At 47.6% G+C, this 22846-nt stretch overlaps 1 protein-coding gene across 5 annotated transcripts in view; it reads left to right on the top strand.

Moving 5' to 3' along the window:
- The window catches only part of LOC147012394 (UTP--glucose-1-phosphate uridylyltransferase-like), a 51562-nt gene extending 34281 nt beyond the window's left edge, over positions 1-17281 (top strand). For all 5 annotated transcript variants that reach the window (XM_085856518.1, XM_085856521.1, XM_085856519.1 and 2 more), the window contains 3 exons: positions 8738-8980; positions 13477-13581; positions 14798-17281. In XM_085856518.1, coding sequence (XP_085712644.1) covers positions 8738-8980; positions 13477-13581; positions 14798-14905 — 456 coding nt within the window. In that variant the 3' untranslated portion in view covers positions 14906-17281. The remainder of the gene's footprint in view (positions 1-8737; positions 8981-13476; positions 13582-14797) is intronic.
- Positions 17282-22846: the final 5565 nt, after the last annotated feature.

Below are 22846 nucleotides of genomic sequence, written 5' to 3'. Positions count from 1 at the left end.
GAAGCGACCCCGTGTGTGAGTGGTGTGGTGGCGATGGTGCCGGAGTGCGTGCTTCCCAGCACGCCGTGTGTGGATGAGGCACCGCGGGTGAGTTCCCCCGCGTGTGTGGATGAGGCACCGCGGTTAAGTGCCCCCGCGTGTATGAGTGAGGCACGGTGTGTGGATGAGGCACCGCGGGTGAGTGCCCCCGCGTGTATGAGTGAGGCACGGTGTGTGGATGAGGCACCGCGGGTGAGTGCCCCCGCGTGTGTAAGTAGTATGGTTTGTGTGAGTAGTGAGGCACGCGTGAGTGAAAGGTCGCTGTGTGCAAGGGAGACCGTGTGTGTGAGAGAGCGGTATGAGAGGGAGATGTCGGTTGGCATGCGGGAGCACGCAGCCGCGTCTCCCGGTGTGAATGTGATGGTGTGGACTGTGTGCGTCATAACACGCAGGTGTGCGTGGGTGGAATGGAGGCGACGACGGCGACATGTGAACAAAGAAAGCCGAGTAGCGGCTGTTGCTGTTTCGGGGACCGTGCCGGGTTCACCCAGCCGCGAGTACGAGGTTCGTGCTGTGCAACGCACGAGACCACCACGTGCTCGCTTGCGAGAGTGAAGTCCCGGTCCGGAAACGCACGCGGTGGATTTGCCGATCCCGCGGACGGACAAAGTTTAGGCAGGATGACGGATTTGGACCGGACGGGTTCTCCACGCGATCGTGTGTGTTAAGCTCCAACGGGCAAAGCACATGTGTTCGCGTGGGGAACCCCTCGAGACGTGGGGCTTGTGTTTTTTTTTTATGCGCACGGTGACGTCATGGCTGCACGTGGGGTTGGAATCCGGCAGGAGGGGTATCTCTGCCGGATGGTCCCGTCCAAGGAGGGACGAGGAACACGTGCAGCTGCATGACGTCACGGGCAGGTGCAAAGTGCGCGAGCTCTGAGTTGCTGCGCAGGTGCTGCGAATGAAAAAAAAAAAAAAAAGCAAGCCTCACTTTCGGGTGTACAGGATTCCTGGGCAAGGGGTGGAAGACCCCCTTGGCCTGGGCACAGGATGGAAACTAGTTAGGGGGAAGGGTTAGCTTAGCTAGACCGACTTCATGGGGCAGGGGTAAGTCCTCATGGAGTCTGTGGAATGGATTAGTTAGAGGGATTGTAGCGAGATTTAGGTTGGGAAATAAAATGGGACATTTGAGGACAGTGACAGACTTGTGGATGTGTAGAGTTGACGTAGTTTAGCTACGTAGTGTTAAAAGGAACGTGCTATAGTTTAAGGGACGACGTGGGAGCACGAGTTAGTTAGGGGGTGCAGATAGAAGGATGGCAGAGTTCAGTGGTGTGTGTGTTGAAGAGTTGGTGAGTTGTGAGGTGAGTGCTTGTTGAGTGAGTGAGGCCAGCGGGTCTGTGTGAGTGGAGTGAATGGGGAATGCATGGTGCGATGAGTGATTGGGGGGAGGAGTGACTCCCGCCCAAGGGACCCCGGGGTCAGTGTAGAGTGAGTTAGCTGGGTTAGTCAAATTGAAAAATGGAGGTCGTTTTGTTGTTGGTGGGAAAGTAGGCTCGAGACCCATTTGGAGGGGTGCAGGAGCCCTGTTGACGGGCTTGGGAGCGTGGCTGCGAAAGGTGAGTATCGCTGAGTGGGTACCCCGGGCACCAGGCTAGTCGGCCGCGGTAGGCCATGGGCCCATGGGGGGCCGGGATAGAGTAGTGGGCACGGGTGCGCCTGCTTGGTGCGGGGGCCCGGGGCGCCATTAGCCGCGTGGGCAGTGTTGTGGGCACGGGTGACCCTCGGAAAGGGGCCCGGGAGGCCGGCCTGCCACGTGTGCGTTTCAGGGGAGGTGCCATGGGGGGCACTCCCCGGTGTTTAGGGAGCTGGTAGGCTCGGAGGCAGTGTAGTGCCCGAGGGTGCCATAGCGGGAGAATCGGCAGAGGGTCGTGCCTGCCAAAGGGAGCCACGTGTCCCAGCCAGGAGACCGTGTGAGGGCACGGAGAGAAAATTGGGGGGCGAGGCCCGAAATTGTGAGGACACCAACACAGGCGATGGGAATCTGGGTTGTTAGAACCAATAGTTTAAGCGAGAGGCGCTTGTTGAAAGCCCCGGGGTAGTTTAGCAGTTAAATGGATAGGGTAGATTAGGAGATGTACCCCTCCGCACCATCCATCCCCTCGCTGTCGTTGTGGGCCGCTGGACCCACTTGGTGTTAAGATCGCCGAACTCTGGGGAGGCCATTCTGAGGCTTCGTTGGGCCTCGACACAGGACGTTAGCTCTCCCTTATTCCCCTCCGGGAAGGGAACGTAGGGGTTGGGAGTAGGCTAGGTGACAGGATAGGTTAGCCGAACAAGGACGATAAAGGGGGTAGGGGACGATTTATAGAGGGGAAGTAAAAATAAAAACAATAAAAAAAAATAAGTTGGGGCTAAATTGGGGTTTGACAAATTAAGGGAGTGGGTATGTACAGTGACAGGCAAAGGCGATAGGTTGGGAGGGAGACAGGTAGGTAGGTCCGAGCCCGCCCTCCAAGTGGCCAGCACCACCGCACTCCCTCCACCAACCTCCACTGAACGGCAAAGGCTGGCCAACTTCATCGGCTGGCCGTGTTTTGCTGCAAGGCAGAGGCCGGCTAACTTCATCGGCAGCTGTTGTTGTGCTGCAAGGCCTGTACCGGCCAGTTCATCTGCTGGCTGTTTTCTTCAAGGCCTGTGCCGGCCAGTTCATCTGCCGGCTGTGTTTGCCTGCAACGGCCTGGTTCTGCGGGCTGTGTTTGCCTGCAGCAGCCTTCTTCCGCGGGCTGTGTTTGCCTGCTGCCTTTGCCATGTCATGCCCACTGCCCACGTTCACCAGCCCCGTTCAATTTTTGCTTTGCCCCCCCCCCCCTGTTCATTTCCATGTGCGCCAGGATCCGCAAAGCAACAGTTTGCAAGCTGCAAGAACTGCCCTGTTGGCAGCTACAACACGGGCCTGCAGTGGCGGCCCGTGCACCGTGTTTGTGTCCATGCATCCATTCGTTGTGCTCATTGCGTGTGCCACTTGAGCTGGCACGGAGACTGCGTTGTGCGGCCCATGCACCGTTGTGGTTCACTGCGTTCAGTTCAAAAGGGAAGGCCTTGGACTGCGTGTGAGCAGCCAGCCACGTTCCCTGTCACCTGCATTGTTTGAGCCAGAGACTGCATGCGGGCAGCCTGGCCCCCTGCTAACTGCTTTTCTTTTGCAGAGTTCAGTGATCCTGGGCCATGGTTTAGTGTAAAATTTGTAAGTTAAGGTTAAGATGTACTGTAAATATGAGTGCGCCCCCGGCATGTATGTCTTAGCGCCGGCAATTTTATTTAAGTCGTCCGTGTGAGTGAGTTTGTTTAGATAGTTACGCAGCCCTCAGGTTATTTATTTTGGGGACACGAATACCATGAATGTCGCACTCAGGGATCCGTAGGTAAAATGTACTAGGGGAAAACTACACATGATGGCACACGAAAATTTGACAACTCGGGACGAGTCTGTAAAAAGGGAAGGGGGTAGTGTTGTGGCTACCAAATTCGCAAACCACCATTCAGGTCCCTTAGGTGAGGTATCTCGGTAAGTGCATGTGTAGTTAGGCCCAAACCCGTTGTCTAGTGGGAATACATGTCATTTATACGTGCTGCGACTCTTCAGGATAGCCGTTTTTCTTTTACTATCTTTATTTTGGACCAACCGCCATGATCACAACCACAACATCAACCACCAACCACAACGCCGCTTCACCACAACCGCCACGACCTTCCCGTCACACCTCGCAACCGTAGCATCGCCACCGTTCTTGCCCCGCTGTGGGTACCGGTGTTGGACTCATGCAGAGTCGCAAACGAGAACGAAAGAAGTCTGGAGCCCGAAGCCTGCAGTGGCTGGAGAAGCTGAAGAGAGTCGGACGAGGGGGTGCTCGCGTCGGTGCCAGGAGCTGCACGCCCGAGGGAGGCCGGCAGCGCGACCTGGCCGAGGTGGAGACGCACACCAGGGATAATAAAGATCCTCTATACCCCGAGCATCAGCAACCCCCTCCTGTTTCCCCCCGCGCTGAGATAGTGCGACCAAGGGGGCCCCGTTCCCACCCCCTGCCAGGCACTGTCCACGAGGCCCGCGGGTTGCGGGGCCATCGCCGCTCCGCGTCTCATCACCAGACGGGTAGGCCCGACCCGGTCTCGGCCTCAGGCCTACCTCATTCTTGGGGGATTTCTTTTCCTTGGTTTTGGGTATGTGTTGTCGGCGCCGTCTGTGAAGTAGAATTGTATAAGTGTTGCCGTGTGCTCGGTAGTCGGTATTAGCTCTGCACTGTGTTTTCACTTTTATGTTTGCTTTTTGTGTAAATGGAATTGTGTTTTCTTTTTTTGTGTGCATTTGGTGGAATTGTATTTGTGTGCTTTCCGTTCGTCGCGAATAAATGTGCTTTATTGTTGAACTGTTCTCCCGCTTCGCTTCGTCTTTTCCTCCATTGAATCCCCATCTTGCTTCACGTAAAGGGTTGGTAGTGGGCTGAATACGCCCGATAATTAATCGAACCATCGAGGTCGACGATAACACCGCTCGGTTATTCTGATAGTACGGAACGGGTCGCTTAAGTGGCCCGTGTCCGAAGTCGACCTGCGGCGAGGTGCGATCGCCCGGTCTACCCTCCGCGTGGGTACTTAGGTAGTTCGAATTTGGCGAGCAACCCTATCCCACGCGGGGGCTGATTGGCTCGATCGCGGTGAGACCGAAAGGTCCACCCGTGACTGGTTCCCGGCGTTAGTCCGAGAGGGTCACGACTGGATTGTCCGTCCGGTGGGCGACGTGCCGCGATTCGAGTTACGTGGCCGTCGCACGCCGGCGGGCGCGAAGACCACAACAATATATATATATATATATATATATATATATATATATATATATATATATATATATATATATATATATATATATATGTATGTGTATATGAACACCACAAGGGGAAAACCAGAGATGTCACTTTTTCTAAATTTCAGGGTTATTGCACCTGCCAATAGTTGGCAACATCAGGTTTCCTCTCACAATATTACTTTAACAAATAACCAGGGGTGTCACATAATTTATATGGTATAAAGTTTAGCCGTGCAATGAAAAAACAAGTGTTGTCAAAGCTGAACAAGTAGAAACCCAGAGTTGTCAGTACTTTACTCCTGGTTATCTCCCTTTCATTCATGTTAACTGTTCCACCGTAATATTTAGAGTTGAGAAACTAAAAAATGAAAGGTTGTAAAACTTTCACAGCATAAACTCTGAGCACTACAATAGCCTATTTGGCATAACTGCCAACCCTACCGATTTGCGCGGTAGCCTACCAATTTTCTATAGCTCCCAACGCCTACCGATTTTTATTAGTCAGACAAACCGCATTTGGACATTATTATTGGAAAAAAAAAATAGTTGTGTTTTTTTCAGTTTTGCGTTCGTTTCTCACTGCCAAGATCGTATCACACGCGGCTGCTTCTACATTCTACAAAACTCGTGCCTGACCTTGATTTCTTATCTCGTCAGCCATTGGTTATTGCTTCCAAACTAAGCTTGACCAATCAAATGGGACGACAGGAAAAAGCGGGCATTAATTTCCAGACAACGCGTCATTGGCATTTCCCTTTCATGATCAAAGACTGCAGTTAACAGAGTACTCATCGTTTCAGTGCACGACAACAATGCAAACACCAGAAAAGAAAAAAACACCCCCACGCTGGGTCAACGAGTTTAAGCCAAGTTGTGTAACGATATTGATCTTTAACTGTCATTGTCATGAGCGGCACGGCCGCCCAAGCCTTCTTGCATTGCGCATGCGCAAATGGTGTTGTGTGTGTGTGTGTGTGTGTGTGTCATGGCTGCTTTTGGAATAAACGTGTTTCACGTCTGCTGAATCAGAATCGGTGGTCATCGGCGTTATCTGTGAATGAATGATTATGGAAACAAGTTTTACAACAGAGTTCAAGTGTATCAAGGCTTTGCGTAAGGTAAACTGTAAATATGTTATGAAATCAGAGTGGCCAGTCATTTCATTCATAAAGATGTATCGGTGAGTTTATGTAAACTCTTGTGTACACGTATGGGCACATACTTGTGGAGCTTGGACAGTGAGTAATTTATGGAAACGTGACTGATGATCATGATGTCTTAGAAAAATAAAGATTGGTGAGTGGATCAACTATGTTAAGTTTTCTCTTTTTCACTCTAAAAATATGTTGATATTGTTGCTGATTCGCGCCCGCCGGCGTGCGGAACGGCCACGTAACTCGAATCGCGGCACGTCGCCCACCGGACGGACAATCCCGTCGTGACCCTCTCGGACTAACGCCGGGAACTAGTCACGGGTGGGCCTTTCGGCCTCACCACGATCGTGCCAATCGGCCCCCGCGTGGGATAGGGTTGCTCGCCAAATTCGACCTACCCAAGTACCCACACGGAGGGTAGACCGGGCGATCGCACCTCGCCGCAGGTCGACTTCGGACACGAGCCACTTAAGCGACCCGTTCCGTACTATCGGGATAACCGAGCGGTGTTATCGTCGGCCTCGACGGTTCGATTAATTATCGGGCGTATTCAGCCCACTACCAACCCTTTACGTGAAGCAGGATGAGGATTCAATGAGAGAAATGACGAAGCGAAGCGGAAAACAGTTCAACATAAAGCACATTTATTCGCGATGAACGGAAAGCACACATATACAATTCCACCAAAAGCACATAAAAAAGAAGACAAAAAGCAAATGCGACAATGCAGATCTAATACCGATTACGCGAGCACACGGCAACACTTATACAATTTTACTTCACAGACGGCGCCGACAACACACATTCCCAAAGCAAAAGAAAAGAGAACCACCCTCCAGGATGAGGGGGTAGGCGGGACTGGGGCCGAGACCGTGTCGGGCCTACCCGTCTGGTGATGAGACGCGGAGCGGCGGTGGTGCCTCAACTCCGCGGGCCTCGCGGACAGTGTCTGGTAGGGGGTGGGAAGGGGGCCCCCTTGGTCGCACTATCTCAGCGCGGGGGGAAACAGGAGGGGGTTGCTGATGCTCGGGGAAAGGAGGATTTTTACTCTGTCTCGGGTCCCGCGACGAGCGTCTCCACCTCGACCAGGTCGCGCCGTCGGCCTCCCTGGTGTGCAGCTCCCGGCACCGACGCGAGCACCCCCTCGTCTGCCTTCGCCGCCGCCGCCTCTCCACAGCTCCGTCCTCTTCGCTCCGACTCCAACTCCGAACTCTTCCTCCTGCGAACTTCCCAACTGCACTCAACTCCAACGCACACGACGACACTTTTCTGACGAACGCAGCCGCTTATATAAGCCCCGTGGCTTCGCCTTTGACCCCCTGCCTTCGACCTTTCACCTCGCTCCCCATTGGCCCGAGAAAAAGTGGGCGTGAATGCTTTTTGATCCATGAATTTGCATATAGCGACCGCCCTCCAACGCCCTGGAGGCGGGGCCAAATCGCCCCTTGCTCACCGATTGGACGGAACAAAAGTGGGTGTGAGTCGTTTTTGATCCGTTTTTGGAGCGGAAAGTCCGTGGTTTTGTACACGCTGTTCGGCGCGCGCCCTGCACGAGTCCAATACCGGTACCCACAAGCGGCGCAAGAACGGTGGCGATGCGACGGTTGCGAGGGTTGACAGCAAAGGTCGTGGCTGCTGTGGTGAAGCGGCGCCGCGGTGGGTGGTTGATGTTGTGATGACTGTTGAGACGCGGTTGGCGGTGGTAATCATGGCGGTTGGTCCAAAATAAAGATAGTAAAAGAAAAACGGCTATCCTGAAGAGTCGCAGCACGCATGAATGACATGTATTCCCACTAGACAACGGGTTTGGGCCTAACTACACATATACTTACCGAGATATCTCACCTAAGGGACCTGAATGGTGGTTTGCGAATTTGGTCAACCACAACAATATGTATATATATATATATGTATATGTATATGTATATGTATATGTATATGTGTATGTATATGTATATGTATATGTATATGTATATGTATATGTATATGTATATGTATATGTATATGTATATGTATATGTATATGTATATGTATATGTATATGTATATGTATATGTATATGTATATGTATATGTATATGTATATGTATATGTATATGTATATGTATATGTATATGTATATGTATATGTATATGTATATGTATATGTATATGTATATGTATATGTATATGTATATGTGTATGTATGTGTGTGTGTATATGTATATATATATATATATATATATATATATATATATATATATATATATATATATATATATATATATATATATATATATATATGGCATGCGAGAGGGTTTAGTCCACCATCTGGCGAGAACAGTCTGGTGGTGAAGAAGAGTCTGCTGATATGGCTATGTACGAATGTGATTGACGCTCCGTTCTTTGGTGATCAATAAAGCTTCCATCTCCTCAACTGTGAATCAGCGTTTTCTTATTGCAGTGTATCAGGATGATGTATAAGACTGCTTCAGTCATGCTAAACTTTTGGATTTTTTTTTTCTCACAATTTTAAAATAATTATTTTATTGATATTGAAGTATAAAATTAAACACTGAGTGGGGTATCATGTTCTATAAACTCTCCAGTTCTAACTGTTGTGGATGCATATGTTGAAATAATTTTTAGCGTTGTTGTCATGAAAAGTACAATAAGATGTGAATTTGCTTCTGAAAGATAATTTTATAGTTATCAGGTTTAAAATAAATGTTTTCAATCCTCTCTCCAAAAAACCCTGGTAGACTCTAAGCAATGGACTGAACAGCCTGCAGCTGGAGCGTGCCATTGGAGCCGCGATGAAATGTTTCGACAATGCCCGAGGTGTTACTGTGCCACGTTGTCGTTTCCTTCCCGTCAAGAAGACCTCAGACCTGCTACTTGTCAGGTCAAACTTGTATGCACGTCACGCTGGTGCTCTGCACCTGAATGCTCAACGAGAGTTCCAAACTGTTCCGCTCATCAAGTTGGGTGACGAGTTCACCCAGGTATGTGTGCTGTCTCGTTCTGTTCAATTGTCTGACAATTTGGCCAGTGTGCCATCGTTAACTTACCTGCTCTTCTTTTAAAGACACCTCCAGGTTCTTTACCATTTACTCGATAATGCCAGTCGATAGAAGACCCGATTTGACGCCTATCTGAAGGATAATTCCCCTGCCTGTGAATCATGTGAATATGTCAGGTCAGGCCAGATCAGATGTATGACCTGCTCCAGGTGTCATGTAAACCTGCTCTAACCTGTTTCATAGTTGGGTTATCAGCGATGAAACCATCTCCCCCACCAGGTTTTCTGGTAAGGAGGGTGTATGATATGGACACCCAGCAGGAATAAAAAACAAAACCTGTCAAAGGGAGCTCCTTGTGAGCCAACGGCCATCCATATCTCGTGCCCAACTGCGTCTGCCGACGTCCTCCTGCAGTGGGGTTACTTTTTATTAGGAGGTTGGTGGCAGGATTACACGCTGGCCACCATAAAACCCTTCATTCCACAAAACGTACCAAAAGCAAAAAAAATCTGAAAACCCACTCAGTGGGAGTACCTCCTGTGCAGCTACCCTCCGCAGGGCGGCTCACCGGATGACGGCATTGAGGCAAAGCCCTCTGGACTCCCACTCTAAGATGAAAGAAGGAAAACCATGGGGTAACCTTCCCAGGTCAGATTGCTGTTGTGTGTTGGGGTGGTGCGAAGCTGTCGTCCACCAGACAGTAGTCTCCTTGGGACCTGAGGCGCTCTCTTCGAGTGGGTGCCTGAAATGTCTTTTCCCTAAGAGAAGATGAGCACCTGTCTGTTATCATCTGAGCTCAAGCATTTGGACATCGGTATTACAGCACTCTCTAAGGTTCGGAGACCGGATTGCGGCGAGATCATGGCGGGTTGTTACATCTACTATTGGTCTGGTCGCTCTGATGGTTACCATACCCAAGGAGTTGCTGTAGCTCTGTCCAATAAGCTTACTCCATTAACAATTGAGGTAACACCGGTCAACGAGTGTATTATGCGATAAAGGATTCATCACTCCTTGGGTGCCATTTCCCTGGTCTCTGTATATGCTCCGACTGAGGCGAGTGATCTCACCGTGAAGGACGCATTCTATGCCACGCTCGAGTCTGTGGTTGACCAGTACCTCCGGCGAGATACTCTTCTAGTCTTGGGGGATTTCAATGCATCAACTGGAACTGATAGGGATGGTTATGAAACGTGTGTTGGTCCCCATGGGTCTGGAACTGTGAACCAGAATAGCTATAATTTCCTTGACTTTGCAAGAAGTCATGGACTTACGGTGGCTGGTTCATGGTTTCAGCACTCACAGGCTCAAAGCTGGACTTAGTATTCCAATGCAGGTGGTGAGGCAAAGGAGATTGACCATGTGCTCGTTGAAGGTCGCTGGATGATGATCCAGAACTTCAGGGAGTGCTCAGTTCCTCAATACTGACCACAGGCTTGTAGCTACTCTGAAGTTGCAGATTAAATCTGGGAGAATGGCACCATCCCAGGCTGGATGTTGGCAAGCTCAAGGGTGAGAGCGTAGCTGAGGAGTTTGCAAACAGGCTGAGTGGGGATTTGGATGGCCTGGATGCTTTGGGGAATCCTGAAGAGTTGTGGAGTGCCTTTAAGTCCACCATCCTTGATGTTGCCGGTGGATGTCTTGGAACTCTCCATGGGGCAAAGAAGAATTTTGTCTCAAGGGACACTGGATACCATTGATCAGAGTCGCAGGGCCAGGCTAAGCAGCAGAGCTGAGCTGTTCAGGGAGTTGTGGCATAAAACTGTACTTGTGCTGAGGGTGGACAACGAGGCCTATGTACAAAGAATCTGTGAGGGGATAGAGCATCACCTGTGGTCAAGTGATTCTCATCCTGCTTCCAGGGGAATTCGTGCATTGCGTTCCTCCAAGCCCGTTCCTCGGTGTACTGCAGTTAGAACAGAGCGTTGTGGGCTCTTGACAGAAGAGTCTGAGGTGAAGGCCCACTGGACCCATTCCTTTGAGTGGTTGTACCAGGCTGATCCACAAGCTGTTAAGTTGGATGTCAGGGGTGTTGCTATCCCTATTGCTGACCCTCCAATCAACTCTGATCAACCTTCGTTTGTGGAAACACAGGCTGCGATGAACCGGTTGAAATGGGGTAAAGCTCCAGGGATCTGTGGCATCCATGCTGATCTTCTCAAGGCTGTTGGAAATGCTGCACTCATGTCATTGCATGCAGTTCTATGCTCTGCCTGGAACACAGGCATCACCCCAACTTACTGGAAGAGGGACCCTGTTGTCCCTCTCTGGAAAGGGAAGGGTGATCACCAAGACTGCAACAACTACCGAGGGGTGATGCTGCTCTCAGTGCCGGGCAAGGTCTTTGCTCGGATAATTATTGATAGGGTTCGCCACCATCTGCTTGAGCACCAGTATCCAGAGCAATGAGGCTTTACACCAAAGAGGTCAACGATTGACCGTATCTTTGCTCTTCGGGTCCTCACCGAACGCAGCCGAGAGTTTCGGCAGGGGCTGCTTGCAGCCTATGTTGGTCTCTTTTGGAGCTTTTGATTCAGTGAATCAGGATGTCCTCTGGAGGATTCTTGGTCTTCGTGGGGTGCCACCACAACTGATCAATCTGATGTCTGAGCTATACTCTGGTACTGAGAGCGCTGTGAGATGTCGTGTTACCATCTCTGACTGATTTCCAGTTGTTACTCGAGTTTGTCAGGAGTATGTGCTGGCCTCCACACCTTTCAACACTTGTATGGACTGGATTCTGGGGAGGATGTAGTCGAGGTCAAGCTGCGGTGCATTGTTTGGCGATTAGCATGGCCTCTGACCTCGACACGACACGAATGCCAAGACCTCTGACCTTGATTTCGCAGATAATGCAGTCATCTTTGCGGAGACTGGATATACTTTTAGGGGCCCTCGCGGTGCTGAATGAGGAGTCTGAGCCGCTGGGATTATGGGTTTCCTGGATCAAAACTAAGATTCTGGCTTTCAATAACATCTTGGATGCTGCTGTCTTGTCTGTACCTGTTTGTGGTGAGGATGTTGAGGTCACTTAGAGATTCACTCACCTCGGCGGTGTTATTCATGTCTCTGCTGGCTGTGAGTCAGAGGTCAATGGATATCCTGGTCGGGCCTGGAGAGTCATGGATTCACTGGATCATGCGGTGTGGCACTTCCAGTACCTGTGCGGGAGGACGAAAGTCTGAGTCTTCAGGTCCTTGGTACTTCCAGTCTTGCTCTATGGATGTTAGACTTGGACTCTGACCAGGGATTTGAGATGGTGACTTAATTCCTTTGGTACCAGGTCGCTTCGTAGAATCCTTGGCTTTCACTGGTCAGACTTTGTGTCCAACGATTTGTTGCTGAGAGACTCAAATAAGATTTGTTACCTGCATAGTCCGTGAGCGTTAGCTACTACTGTATGGACTTGTGGCTCGTTTTCCTGATGCTGAACCTGTTCACCAGATTCTGTCAGCGAGGGAGTCCCGTGAGTGGAGGAGGCCAATGGGCTGACCACATGCCTCCTGGTTGCAGCAGGTTGATCAACATCTCAAGGAGATTGTGATGGGCCAAGCATCTGCCTGGGGGATGGCCAGACAGAGGCCCCTGGAGTACCGACGGAAAGTGGATGCAGCGACGCGCATGCTCCCATTCATGATCTGACCTGTGAATCATTAGACCGACAGAAGGACAGAGTTCACAAACCTGCCTGTAGTAAATGAGGAGAAGACCCTGGCATCCGGCCTCTTGGTAAAAGATGCCAATAACACAGAGCCTTGAAAATCACCTTCAGTGGAGCAAGATTGGAAGCAGCTGTATCAGAACAGAGTGGGGTCCCATTCTCCATCCTTCATATATTGGCCTTATACACTGCAATGAGCTCTGAGGAGCTCAGAATGGTCATCATAACTCGACAAAGGTTCACATGACTAATTCACTAAACTCGGTAGTTATGATTAGCTATGCTGAGAACACTGAGGCATCCCCAGATTTAGAGGCCAGGTTCAAGATCTTCTCCACCTCAGACCTATTGTCGCAGATCCGTTTCAAAAGGATGTGGAGGCTCATAGAAGAGCCTTGAGGATTGATGATTAACAGAACCCTGCCACATGTATGCATTACAGTTTCTGAAGGGGATGACTGTAGGAGGAACAGAGGAAGAGGCGAGCGTGATGTACCTTTGGGGGAAGCACAAAGTAATGCCGCCAAAACGCAATGTTCTTATTCCCTATCAGGCATTGTAGCTCATTACCAGAGACAGAAATGCCAATGCTACAGCTGAACCAAAGGGGTTCACATTGGGAAGCCATCGACCTAGTATTCGCATTAAACGACGTTTTAAAAAGTTGTCAGGAAGTCCTATTGCTTCCACAATGCTCTATCTTTTTCTTTTTTTTTTTCTCTATTGATGAGCATACATTCTTTAAACAGACTTCATCCTATTGTCCACAGTCAAAATATACGTTTTCTACTTTTGTGTCTTCTTTTCTATCTACCAGGTGAAGGATTTGCAGGCACGATTCGCAAATATTCCAGATCTGTTGGAACTTGACCATCTGACTGTATCTGGGAATGTGGCATTTGGAAAGGATGTTGTGCTGAAGGTGACCTCCTGCCCACTGCACCTCCATCTTTATTCTTTCCTTCCAGGCCGAGGAGCACATAAACCACTGGAAGGATGTTGCTTAGAAACCACGCTTTCCTTCATTCTAACACGTCTGTATCCTAATCTTCACACTCCGAACTAATAAAAGCATACCTCCACGTTTGTGGAATAGATTGCAGTTTATGCAACTCCAAATCACAAGGCCCACTTTACGTATAACCACCAATTATATCCTTTGCCTCTCTCCAACTCCATCACCATTAATATTGGGGGAATTGGAATTTTCATTCATCTTTTTCAATCTCACTGATGTGAGCCTCAGCACAAACATCGACTTGTTTGTCTGTACAATACTCTAAAAGGATCCGTGCATGCATTGATCTGTCCATGCGTGCGTCCGGGCTCCGCTTGTTAGTTGGACAGTTTGCCTGACTCCATCCACAATTTCTATATTATGGCCACCATTTTGGTTCGACCTGCTGCACGAAATCAAAAACTGCTTCAGAGATGTCATGTTCACATTCGCCATGCCTTCCCTATAAGTTTTTCCATCGGTGTAAACATGACCAAAGCAACAGTTAAAGGGATTTTGAACCAATGGGCGTCACGTCACGGGCCTTGTGAAGATAGGTGTCAGCGATTGAGGCAGCGTTCTGTTGTTTATACACCGCTAAAATAACTATGTGACATTCTCTCAAGCAGTGTTTTTACTGTGGAGGTTAATTTTCTCCTAAAACGGTGAATTGGACAGGTGACTGTGATGTGTTTCTGTGAAGTTGGTGATACCATGAATGATAGGGAAGCGGAAAGCGTTGAATATTCCATTGTTTCAATGTGGGAATGCCTGCTGGCTTTTATGAGTGGGAGGAGAGGGGGGGGTAAAGATGGGACAGATTTGGGAGGGGGAGAGAGGCTGGGGAGGGGTTGAGTTGTGGTCGAGGGAGGAGGGGTTGAGGAGTTGTGGTGGGGGTGGGGGTTGAAGGCTTGAGCTCGGTAGGGGATTGTTGCCTTTGGGTATAGATGGATAGGGTGAGAACTTGAGCAAATATGAGACAGATTTGGGAGGGGTAACTTGAGACTTTGGTGGGGGAGGGGGGCAGGGGGTTGAGGAGGTGTGTGTGTGTGTGTGCGTTTTGGGGTAGGGGGGGTAACACAACCACCCTATGGGTAATGTGCTAGTGTCTAACAAAGCACAACCTTCATTTCTCCCGCAGGGCACAGTGATAATCATCGCAAACCACGGACATGAGATCGTCATTCCGTCAGGCTCGATCCTCGAGAACAAAATCATTTCGGGAAACCTCACCGTCTTGGATCATTAAGGATTACTCGATCATTATGATCTCGTACTGCTGCATACCTTCCTGGAAAGCCGTGCTGCTTATCAAAGTGCAAGTGGATTGGGGAAGGAGGAAGAAGGGACGAGGGTGAAAATCTTTATTCCTGTATTGCAGGTCTCCACCTTGCTTTCCACCCACAACAGATCATGTCCATTTAGAGCATCTGGACACAAATACAATATTTTGTTGGAGTGAGATGTTTATTTGTTTCTTTATGGCTCGTTATTTCCATTGTGGATATTTTCAGGAGCAATTTGAAAGGCGTTACACTCCTCGTGAGCATGACCATGATTTTGGAGATGCCGTTCGTGCTCAAAGAAATACTATATCATTCCCATGACTTAAAAAAAAAAAACTTGCACCAAATGCTTATTTTTCTTTTAAACACTACCACTTGAAGTTCATCAAACAACTTTTGCAGATGAAGTTATTATTGTACTCTTAATATTATTTTTTGAACTGCAGTATTTGTAAAATTGTTACATACTGCTGCATTTATTATACCCCCCTCTTCCAAAAAATTATATTATGCTCCCCTCTTCACGTATTCGCAGGGCGGGGGGGGGGGGAGGGGTCGGTTTCGCGGGCGTATTCACGGTTTTTTTTTGGCCCGTGTGTTTGTGGTTTTTCGTGGGATTTTTGATTTTTCCCTCATGAATCTCTAAACTCCAGGAACCTATCCCCCCTCTTTTTCCATTAAAACAATGCCTCGCTATTTGCGGCATTTTCCAGGAACATATCCCCCACGAGTCGTGAGGTCCGACAGTATATGCAATCAACATTGGGGGATGCATGAAATGTGTTGTATTTTTATTTTATTTTATTTGGATTTGACACCTGGTTCATGCCCCAGGGGTGGGGACTTAAGGTCACAGGGGTCAAAGCAGGGTTTTTTGTTGTTTGTTGTTTGTTTTTTAACCCGACATTTGATATTTCGTCATTCCTGGTGGGATCTTTTGCCGTCTTTTAACTTTGCTTTAGGTGGGATGCGTAAGTATTTGCGATGGTGTGCCAACGACCTCGCTCGAGGTTAACAGTCGGGCTGCATTTTCATGAATACAATTTTTGCTTTCCGTTAAGGGAAGTGCCTCTTTCATTCATGTCCTGCATCTTGTACACGCTCATGTGACTTACCAAAAATGTTACTTCCAGAAGTGTGGCCCAACGCTTTAAACGTTTGTATGAGTCGTTGACGAGCCGATCGATGTCAACGTTTCTTGTTTCGTGTGGTTAGTTTTGTGAACATTGGGGGAATTTTTAAGAGTATGCAATTGGAGCATTTAAAACTATTATCTGATGCAAATGTTTCTCAAGATGTGTCCACTTAGAATAGAACAATCGAAACAACTTTGGCACAGGTGGGTTTGAGGGTAGAGGAGTAGCAGCCAAAACCCAAATCCTATCCAGGTTCCTCCTGATACCCCAGTGCTGTATTTGGTCATTTATTTGATTAGCATGTCAATTCTGTAGGATGATATAATGATGATAATTATTACCGTTGGATTGTGCGAGTATACAATACGGGTGATTAGTAGTTTAGTTGTGCTTTGGTGTTAATGATAACAGACCAAGGTTTTGATGCGTCTATTTCAACATTGCACAACGACAAGTCGATCGTCGGTTACCTGTTAACCTGTTTATCATGTCCCACTTATTGTTTTAATATCACCAGAGTTTTAGCTTTCCCAAGTACAAGGTGAACATGTGTGGACTAAGTTTGCTTTTCGCAGTTGACACAAAGATTTCATGACAAATGCTCATTCGGTCTTTGCATGACGTTTTGGGCCTTTCTTGACACTCCTCAACTCTACAGCACACACAGCTTTAGTCTACAGTGCAGCGACATTGGCTATTGAACAGTGGGACAAATCTCCTACGACTTGACTTGTACTTGATGGAATTGACTCTGCAACCCTGAACATCACCGTCACTTCTCAATTGAATCGCGGCCAACTACTGCTTTCACTTAGAAACGGGTAGATGGCCTCTTGGTTTTCTCCTGCCACAGGTCTGGACTCCATAATATATGCATAAAATAAGAGGCCTTCTTTTTTTTTATCCATTAATAAAATCCTTTTCATTGTTCCAAGCTTTGCATTCACATTCATATCCACTCATTCATTAACATTCTTGTACTCGGTTTTCATTGAATTTGTCCAATTCCCTCGTCTTCGGTTTTCTTCTTTCCAAGGTCGTCGCTCACTTTCCCTTCCGATCATCCAATAATATTTTCTATTTTCTCCAATCCGATGTGCTATCCTTCTGCTTAATCAGTACGCAATATTTCCGTATGCTCCTCAAAATGATTTGATTACAACTGATGGAAAGATTTTGCTGCAATAAATATGAAAGCGGTGATGAATGCTATTGATTAGCACATTTATTTCCTGCGACAATGAAAGCCGAAGAAGTCAGGGAAGACAACACATGCGTAAAGATTTAATATGGATAGTATATATCAGGTAAAGATTTTTGTGATTATAAATGGGTTGGAAAAACAAAACTTTTTTTTTTTTTCAGTAAATGCCTATTTGTGTTCGACATGTCTGCCCTTCCATCATTTGCAGGGAATGCAGCAATGCCGTTGACATGGTGCCCTCCCCCACCCGTATTTGTCCACCCGGAATTTCGAATTTGTCCAGCATGCAGGAGATAGCGTGTCTAATCTTCACGAAGGACACTGGGATCCTCACGCCCACCAACTAATCCCAGCAGATTGGACGCCCGGCTTAACATCCAACCCAAGGATGTGACAAATTGATGTCTCCGCCCTGCTTGTGAAACACCGGGATGACAGTTTATAACCGGGTCGAGAATCGAACCCAGGCGAGACAGCTTGGAGGCGAGTGTGCGTACCTTTGGGGTATCCAGCTGTTAGCAACGGTAATGAGGGTATCAAACAAAGATATAAAAACAGAAGACTTATTGGTTTGCTCAGCATAAAATAAATTATCATTATGCTTAAAATGAAGATTCTTCCAAAACCAATCCACTCACAAATCCATAATGGATGTAAAAAGTTCTTTATTCATAAAATATGTCTAAACATTCCATACAAAGCAAGGCTGTAACAGCATGAGGTTTATTGTTAAAAATAGAAATGGTTGAAAAATCGAACAACAATGCAATTCAAAACTGCAACGAAACGATAAAACATCCATTTCTAATATGGAATTGTAATTGGAGTAACAAAAGAGACGAGGTGAGCAGTAAGCCTGGATTTTGGGAGTTTAACCAGGAGTGATTTACTGGAGAAATGCAGGTGTTCTGGAGGAGATGGGGAGGGTTATAGGGAACGAGACTAGAGGAGAGGCAGTTGAAAAACGGAGGTCACCGACCTGACTGTGATGAGGTCTTCTGCCTTGTGCGTCTCATCGTGGGAGATTGCAATAATGTCGAGAGCTTTGTATTCCACAAAATCCAAAAGAGGCAGATGTGATGCTGGGGTGCCATTCCACAATGAAGAACAATACTCCATTGAGTTACAGACGATTTTTTTTTCCAAGGAAAGACAGATTGACGGAGGATGCCCAATCTGCAGCTCGCTTTGGAGGCCAGCTTGGAGATGTGGCTTTCAGAGAGACATGATGAGGGTGTGAGATTTGTTAGGATTGAAAGACATATTCCAAGTTTCACCAACTTGGGATTTTCTTTAGGATGAGAGATGGTACGGCAAAGGGTGGAGTCATCAGCAAAGAGATAAGGAGGATTTTTCAGAGAGTCGGACAGATCACTGATAAAAATCAGAAAAAAAAAACACGGGGCCAGAACACTACCTTGAGGAACTCCAGCCTGGACGGGAAGAGGAGATGAGAGGATTCCATTAAGAGCCACGCATCGATTGCGACAGGAGAGGAAGTCCACGAGCCATGAGTGGAGATTGCCTTAGATACCATGGGAAGAGAGTTCGGTGAGCAGGGCAGAATGCCAGACCTCATTGGAAGCTCGCGATATGTCTCAGGAGATGGCTCTGATCTCATGTTTGGAATTTAGGACCTCCATCCATTGTTGGGAAAGCAGAAGCAGCATATCCAGGGAAGAGTGACCTGGTCTGAATTCAAATTGATGGTTGGAAATCAAGACATTGGAGATGAGGAAGGATTTAATGTCTGAACTGATGATCGATTCCATAACCTTGCTGATGATTGGGAGAAGGCTGATTGGTTTGTAATTACAGGGATCTGTTTTTGCACCTTTTTTATGCAGGGCGGTAATGTTTGCTGATTTCCAAGCAGATGGCCGATGACCTTGAGAAAATTAAAGAGGGTGAATAGAACAGAGAGAGGGTGAGCAGGATCAGCAGAGCAGATTTTTAGGACATGTGGGCTGATGCCGTCTGGACTGGTTGCAGAATCTGAGTCGAGGTTTGACCGAAAGCTCTCCACCTTGTCAGGAGAAAAGGACACGGAGTCCAGTAACAGCTGGGTGCTACTGGGTAAGGTGGCTACAGAGAGTGATGGGTTTGGGACACGATTTAGAAGCAGAGTTTAGGCATTCAGTCTTTTTGCTTGCAGTATTGCAGCTGTTCAGCCATTTGAGTCAAGGGAGGGATTTGGATCTTCACCAAAAGGTTATTGTGAGTTTAGATGGTCATCAGATCGATAAGGTTTTTCAAGGTTTTGTTTACAGCTTCAGAGAAATGTGTTTGTTCTGCCCTCTCCTAGTCTTCCCAGCATATATTTATTAAATTCTTTTCCGAAGCACTAAATTAAGTTAATTTTGCATTTTTACATTATTATAAATTGCATTTTAATAATCCAGTTTCCACAGAGGTAACCACACCCACGATTTGGAGGAGGGAGACAGGTTTGAGAGTTCAGACTTGAGATGAGAAAGATGTTTGAAGGAATGGAAAGATGTTTGAATTCCTTTATGGAAGGAACTGAGATTGCCTTCAGTAGGATTTGCCTTCCATGAGGTGAAGGCAAGTTGTTTCAGGATGACTGCTTCACCACAAGCTTCAGTGTACCGTGGGTGGGGGGAAGGGCAGGACAACTGAACACGAGGGGGGGATAAATCTTAGAGAGAAAGAGAAAGAGCAAGTTTCTTTGAAAGAATTCCCAGGATGAGTTGATGTCGGTGAGAGTTGAAATGGGAGACCAGTCTGGAGGTTTGATGGCTGCTTGAAGACCCTGCCAGTCGGCCTGAGTGAAAAGCCAGACTTGGCGCAGAGGTGGTTCTCCAATATCAGCCAGAGAAAACTGCTTTAACAAGCATATGGTCAGATGAACCAAATGGAGTAGAACAAGAACAGCACACATTTTTTGGGAAATTGGTGAAAAGATTTGGAAAAAATCGAGCCCTCTGAAGAGGGCCCGATTTCCCTTGGAGTCCGATTTGTTTTTAATGCCATTAACCAACTTTGGTACAGACATGGTGATGAACGTTGTGGTAAAGTTTCATCAAAACCCTACATGTAGTTTCAGAGAAGAAGTTGAAAGTATTTGTGGACGGACAGATGACACGCCAGTCCATAAGCTTCCCAGAACTCTGTTCCAGGTGAGCTAAAAACCGTACCTGGGAATGTTACGACAAACTAACTGCAGTTGGAAGCTGTCCAGGGCTCAATGAGAATCCTGAAGAGAGCCATCATCACAAAACTTTGAAAACAAAACACGCACACGCACACACACACGCACACGCACACGCACACACACCTGGAATTACAGATAGATAACAACTCTCCCACGTGGTCTCACGCTTTGCTCCTTCACGGCGAGGCCACGCCTTGAAACACGTGCTCCGAAATCTCTTCGCTCATTGGTCTGCGCAGATTAAAATACGCCTCCTTATTTCGTCACGATGACGTCACGTGTGCACGTCCTTTTAATTTCCGGTCGGGCGGTTATCCGAGTTTATCAGGGTTTTTGGGGACGAGTTCGGACATCCGGGACAAATTTCTGATCGACAAATAGAGGATTAAATAGAGGAAACGCTCTCAGCGACCGGAGGAGCGCGTCCGATGGACCGTCTCCACTCAATGGAGGTCATTCGCGGTGTTCGTGCTGTGAATGTCAGGTGGAGGAGCTGACTACAATAATTAGTTCGGAAAGTTAATAGTTAAGCGTTAGTGAGGTTATCCTTACCTGTCAGACTTTTTTTTTTTTTTTTTTTTTTTTTTTTTTTTTTTTTTTCTTTCTAAAAAAAAAAGAAGTTTGATAGCGCGTGATGATTTGAGTGTCAATGAGATTTATGATTAATCTCTCACTCTGGTTCCAATCTGTTGCTGGTTCGAATCAGAACATCTGATTGCGCTAAACTAACGCTTCCCTTGTTTGTTTTTTTCATCGTAACAAACAACAGAATGTTCACTTGTTCTTGAACTCGCACTCGATGCTGTTTGACTGTTCCAGGGGATTATCGACTTGTGAAGCCCCTTTTTATCTTCAGTGGCCCCTCGTCACCACCAGGTGGTTCTTTACAACGTTCACTTGGCATCACGTGATCTGGAGTTTAAAATGATGAAATGCTTTGGTGTGTGTGGGGTGGGTGTTGGGTGCAGAGGAAGGTCTGAGTGTGTGGGGTGGGGTGTTGGGTATGGGAGAAGGTTTGAGTGTGTGGGGTGTTGGGTCTGGGTGAAGGTTTGAGTGTGTGGGGTGTTGGGTATGGGAGAAGGTTTGAGTGTGTGGGGTGTTGGGTCTGGGAGGAGGTTTGAGTGTGTGGGGTGTTGGGTATGGGAGAAGGTTTGAGTGTGTGGGGTGTTGGGTATGGGAGAAGGTTTGAGTGTGTGAGGTGTTGGGTATGGGAGAAGGTTTGAGTGTGTGGGGTGTTGGGTATGGGAGAAGGTTTGAGTGTGTGGGGTGTTGGGTATGGGAGAAGGTTTGAGTGTGTGGGGTGTTGGGTCTGGGAGGAGGTTTGAGTGTGTGGGGTGTTGGGTATGGGAGAAGGTTTGAGTGTGTGGGGTGTTGGGTATGGGAGAAGGTTTGAGTGTGTGAGGTGTTGGGTATGGGAGAAGGTTTGAGTGTGTGGGGTGTTGGGTATGGGAGAAGGTTTGAGTGTGTGGGGTGTGGGGTGTGGGAGAAGGGTTGAGTGTGTGGGGTGTTGGGTATGGGAGAAGGTTCGAGTGTGTGGGGTGTTGGGTCTGGGAGAAGGTTGGAGTGTGTGGGGTGTTGGGTATGGGAGAAGGTTTGAGTGTGTGGGGTGTTGGGTATGGGAGAAGGTTTGAGTGTGTGGGGTGTTGGGTCTGGGTGAAGGTTTGAGTGTGTGGGTTGTTGGGTCTGGGTGAAGGTTTGAGTGTGTGGGGTGGAGCTGACAAACGGCTCAGAAAAATAATCTTATTGAAGGAGAAGACATATATCGTGGTGGAGAAGAACACGTGTAGCATTTATGAAGGAGATACAAGGGTTGAAATGTATTCTTAAAATGATATTTTTTTTTTTAAAGAAGTGTTTATTTTTAATGTAGATTCAGTTTGGAGAATAGAGGGGGCTGGTGGTTGGTGTAGAACCAGAAGCAGAAGGAAATTGTAGTGGAAACGAGAATCGTTACGAAGTGAAATTAAAGTTTTTTTTTTTTTGTTTTGATTTTTAAAATGAGGACAGGAAAGAGGATTGTGTTGAGGAAATCGAGTAATGAGTAATGTAACGTACCTGGGTACGAGGAATGTACCCAGGATAAAAGCACAAAACAGCAAAATGATGAATCAGGTTCGGAAAACTCAGCTCTATGAGGTGGAAACGATGAGCTCAAATTTTCAACACACGTGCAAAAATACCACACCGACCCGGAAGTAAATATCCTCAAAATCAATAAAGCTACTGATGATGACAATGTATGTGACGTAATAGGGTGCATGGATAATTATGGGTCCGTGGGCCGGAATGGTAGCGTGTTCAGTTGACGATGGTATTTTTTGTTCAGAATGAGCACGTGAGGCAAGACTTGCTTTTTACTGAGCAACAGTCTAGTTATGAAGATTCCTCA

This window comes from Eptatretus burgeri, chromosome 15 (genome assembly GCF_056783735.1).
Source record: "Eptatretus burgeri isolate ZD-2024b chromosome 15, Ebu_testis_v1, whole genome shotgun sequence".
In the NCBI taxonomy this organism is placed as follows: domain Eukaryota; kingdom Metazoa; phylum Chordata; class Myxini; order Myxiniformes; family Myxinidae; genus Eptatretus; species Eptatretus burgeri.
The sequence above is the reverse complement of the archived record's forward strand: the minus strand, read 5'-3'. Positions and strand labels throughout refer to the sequence as shown.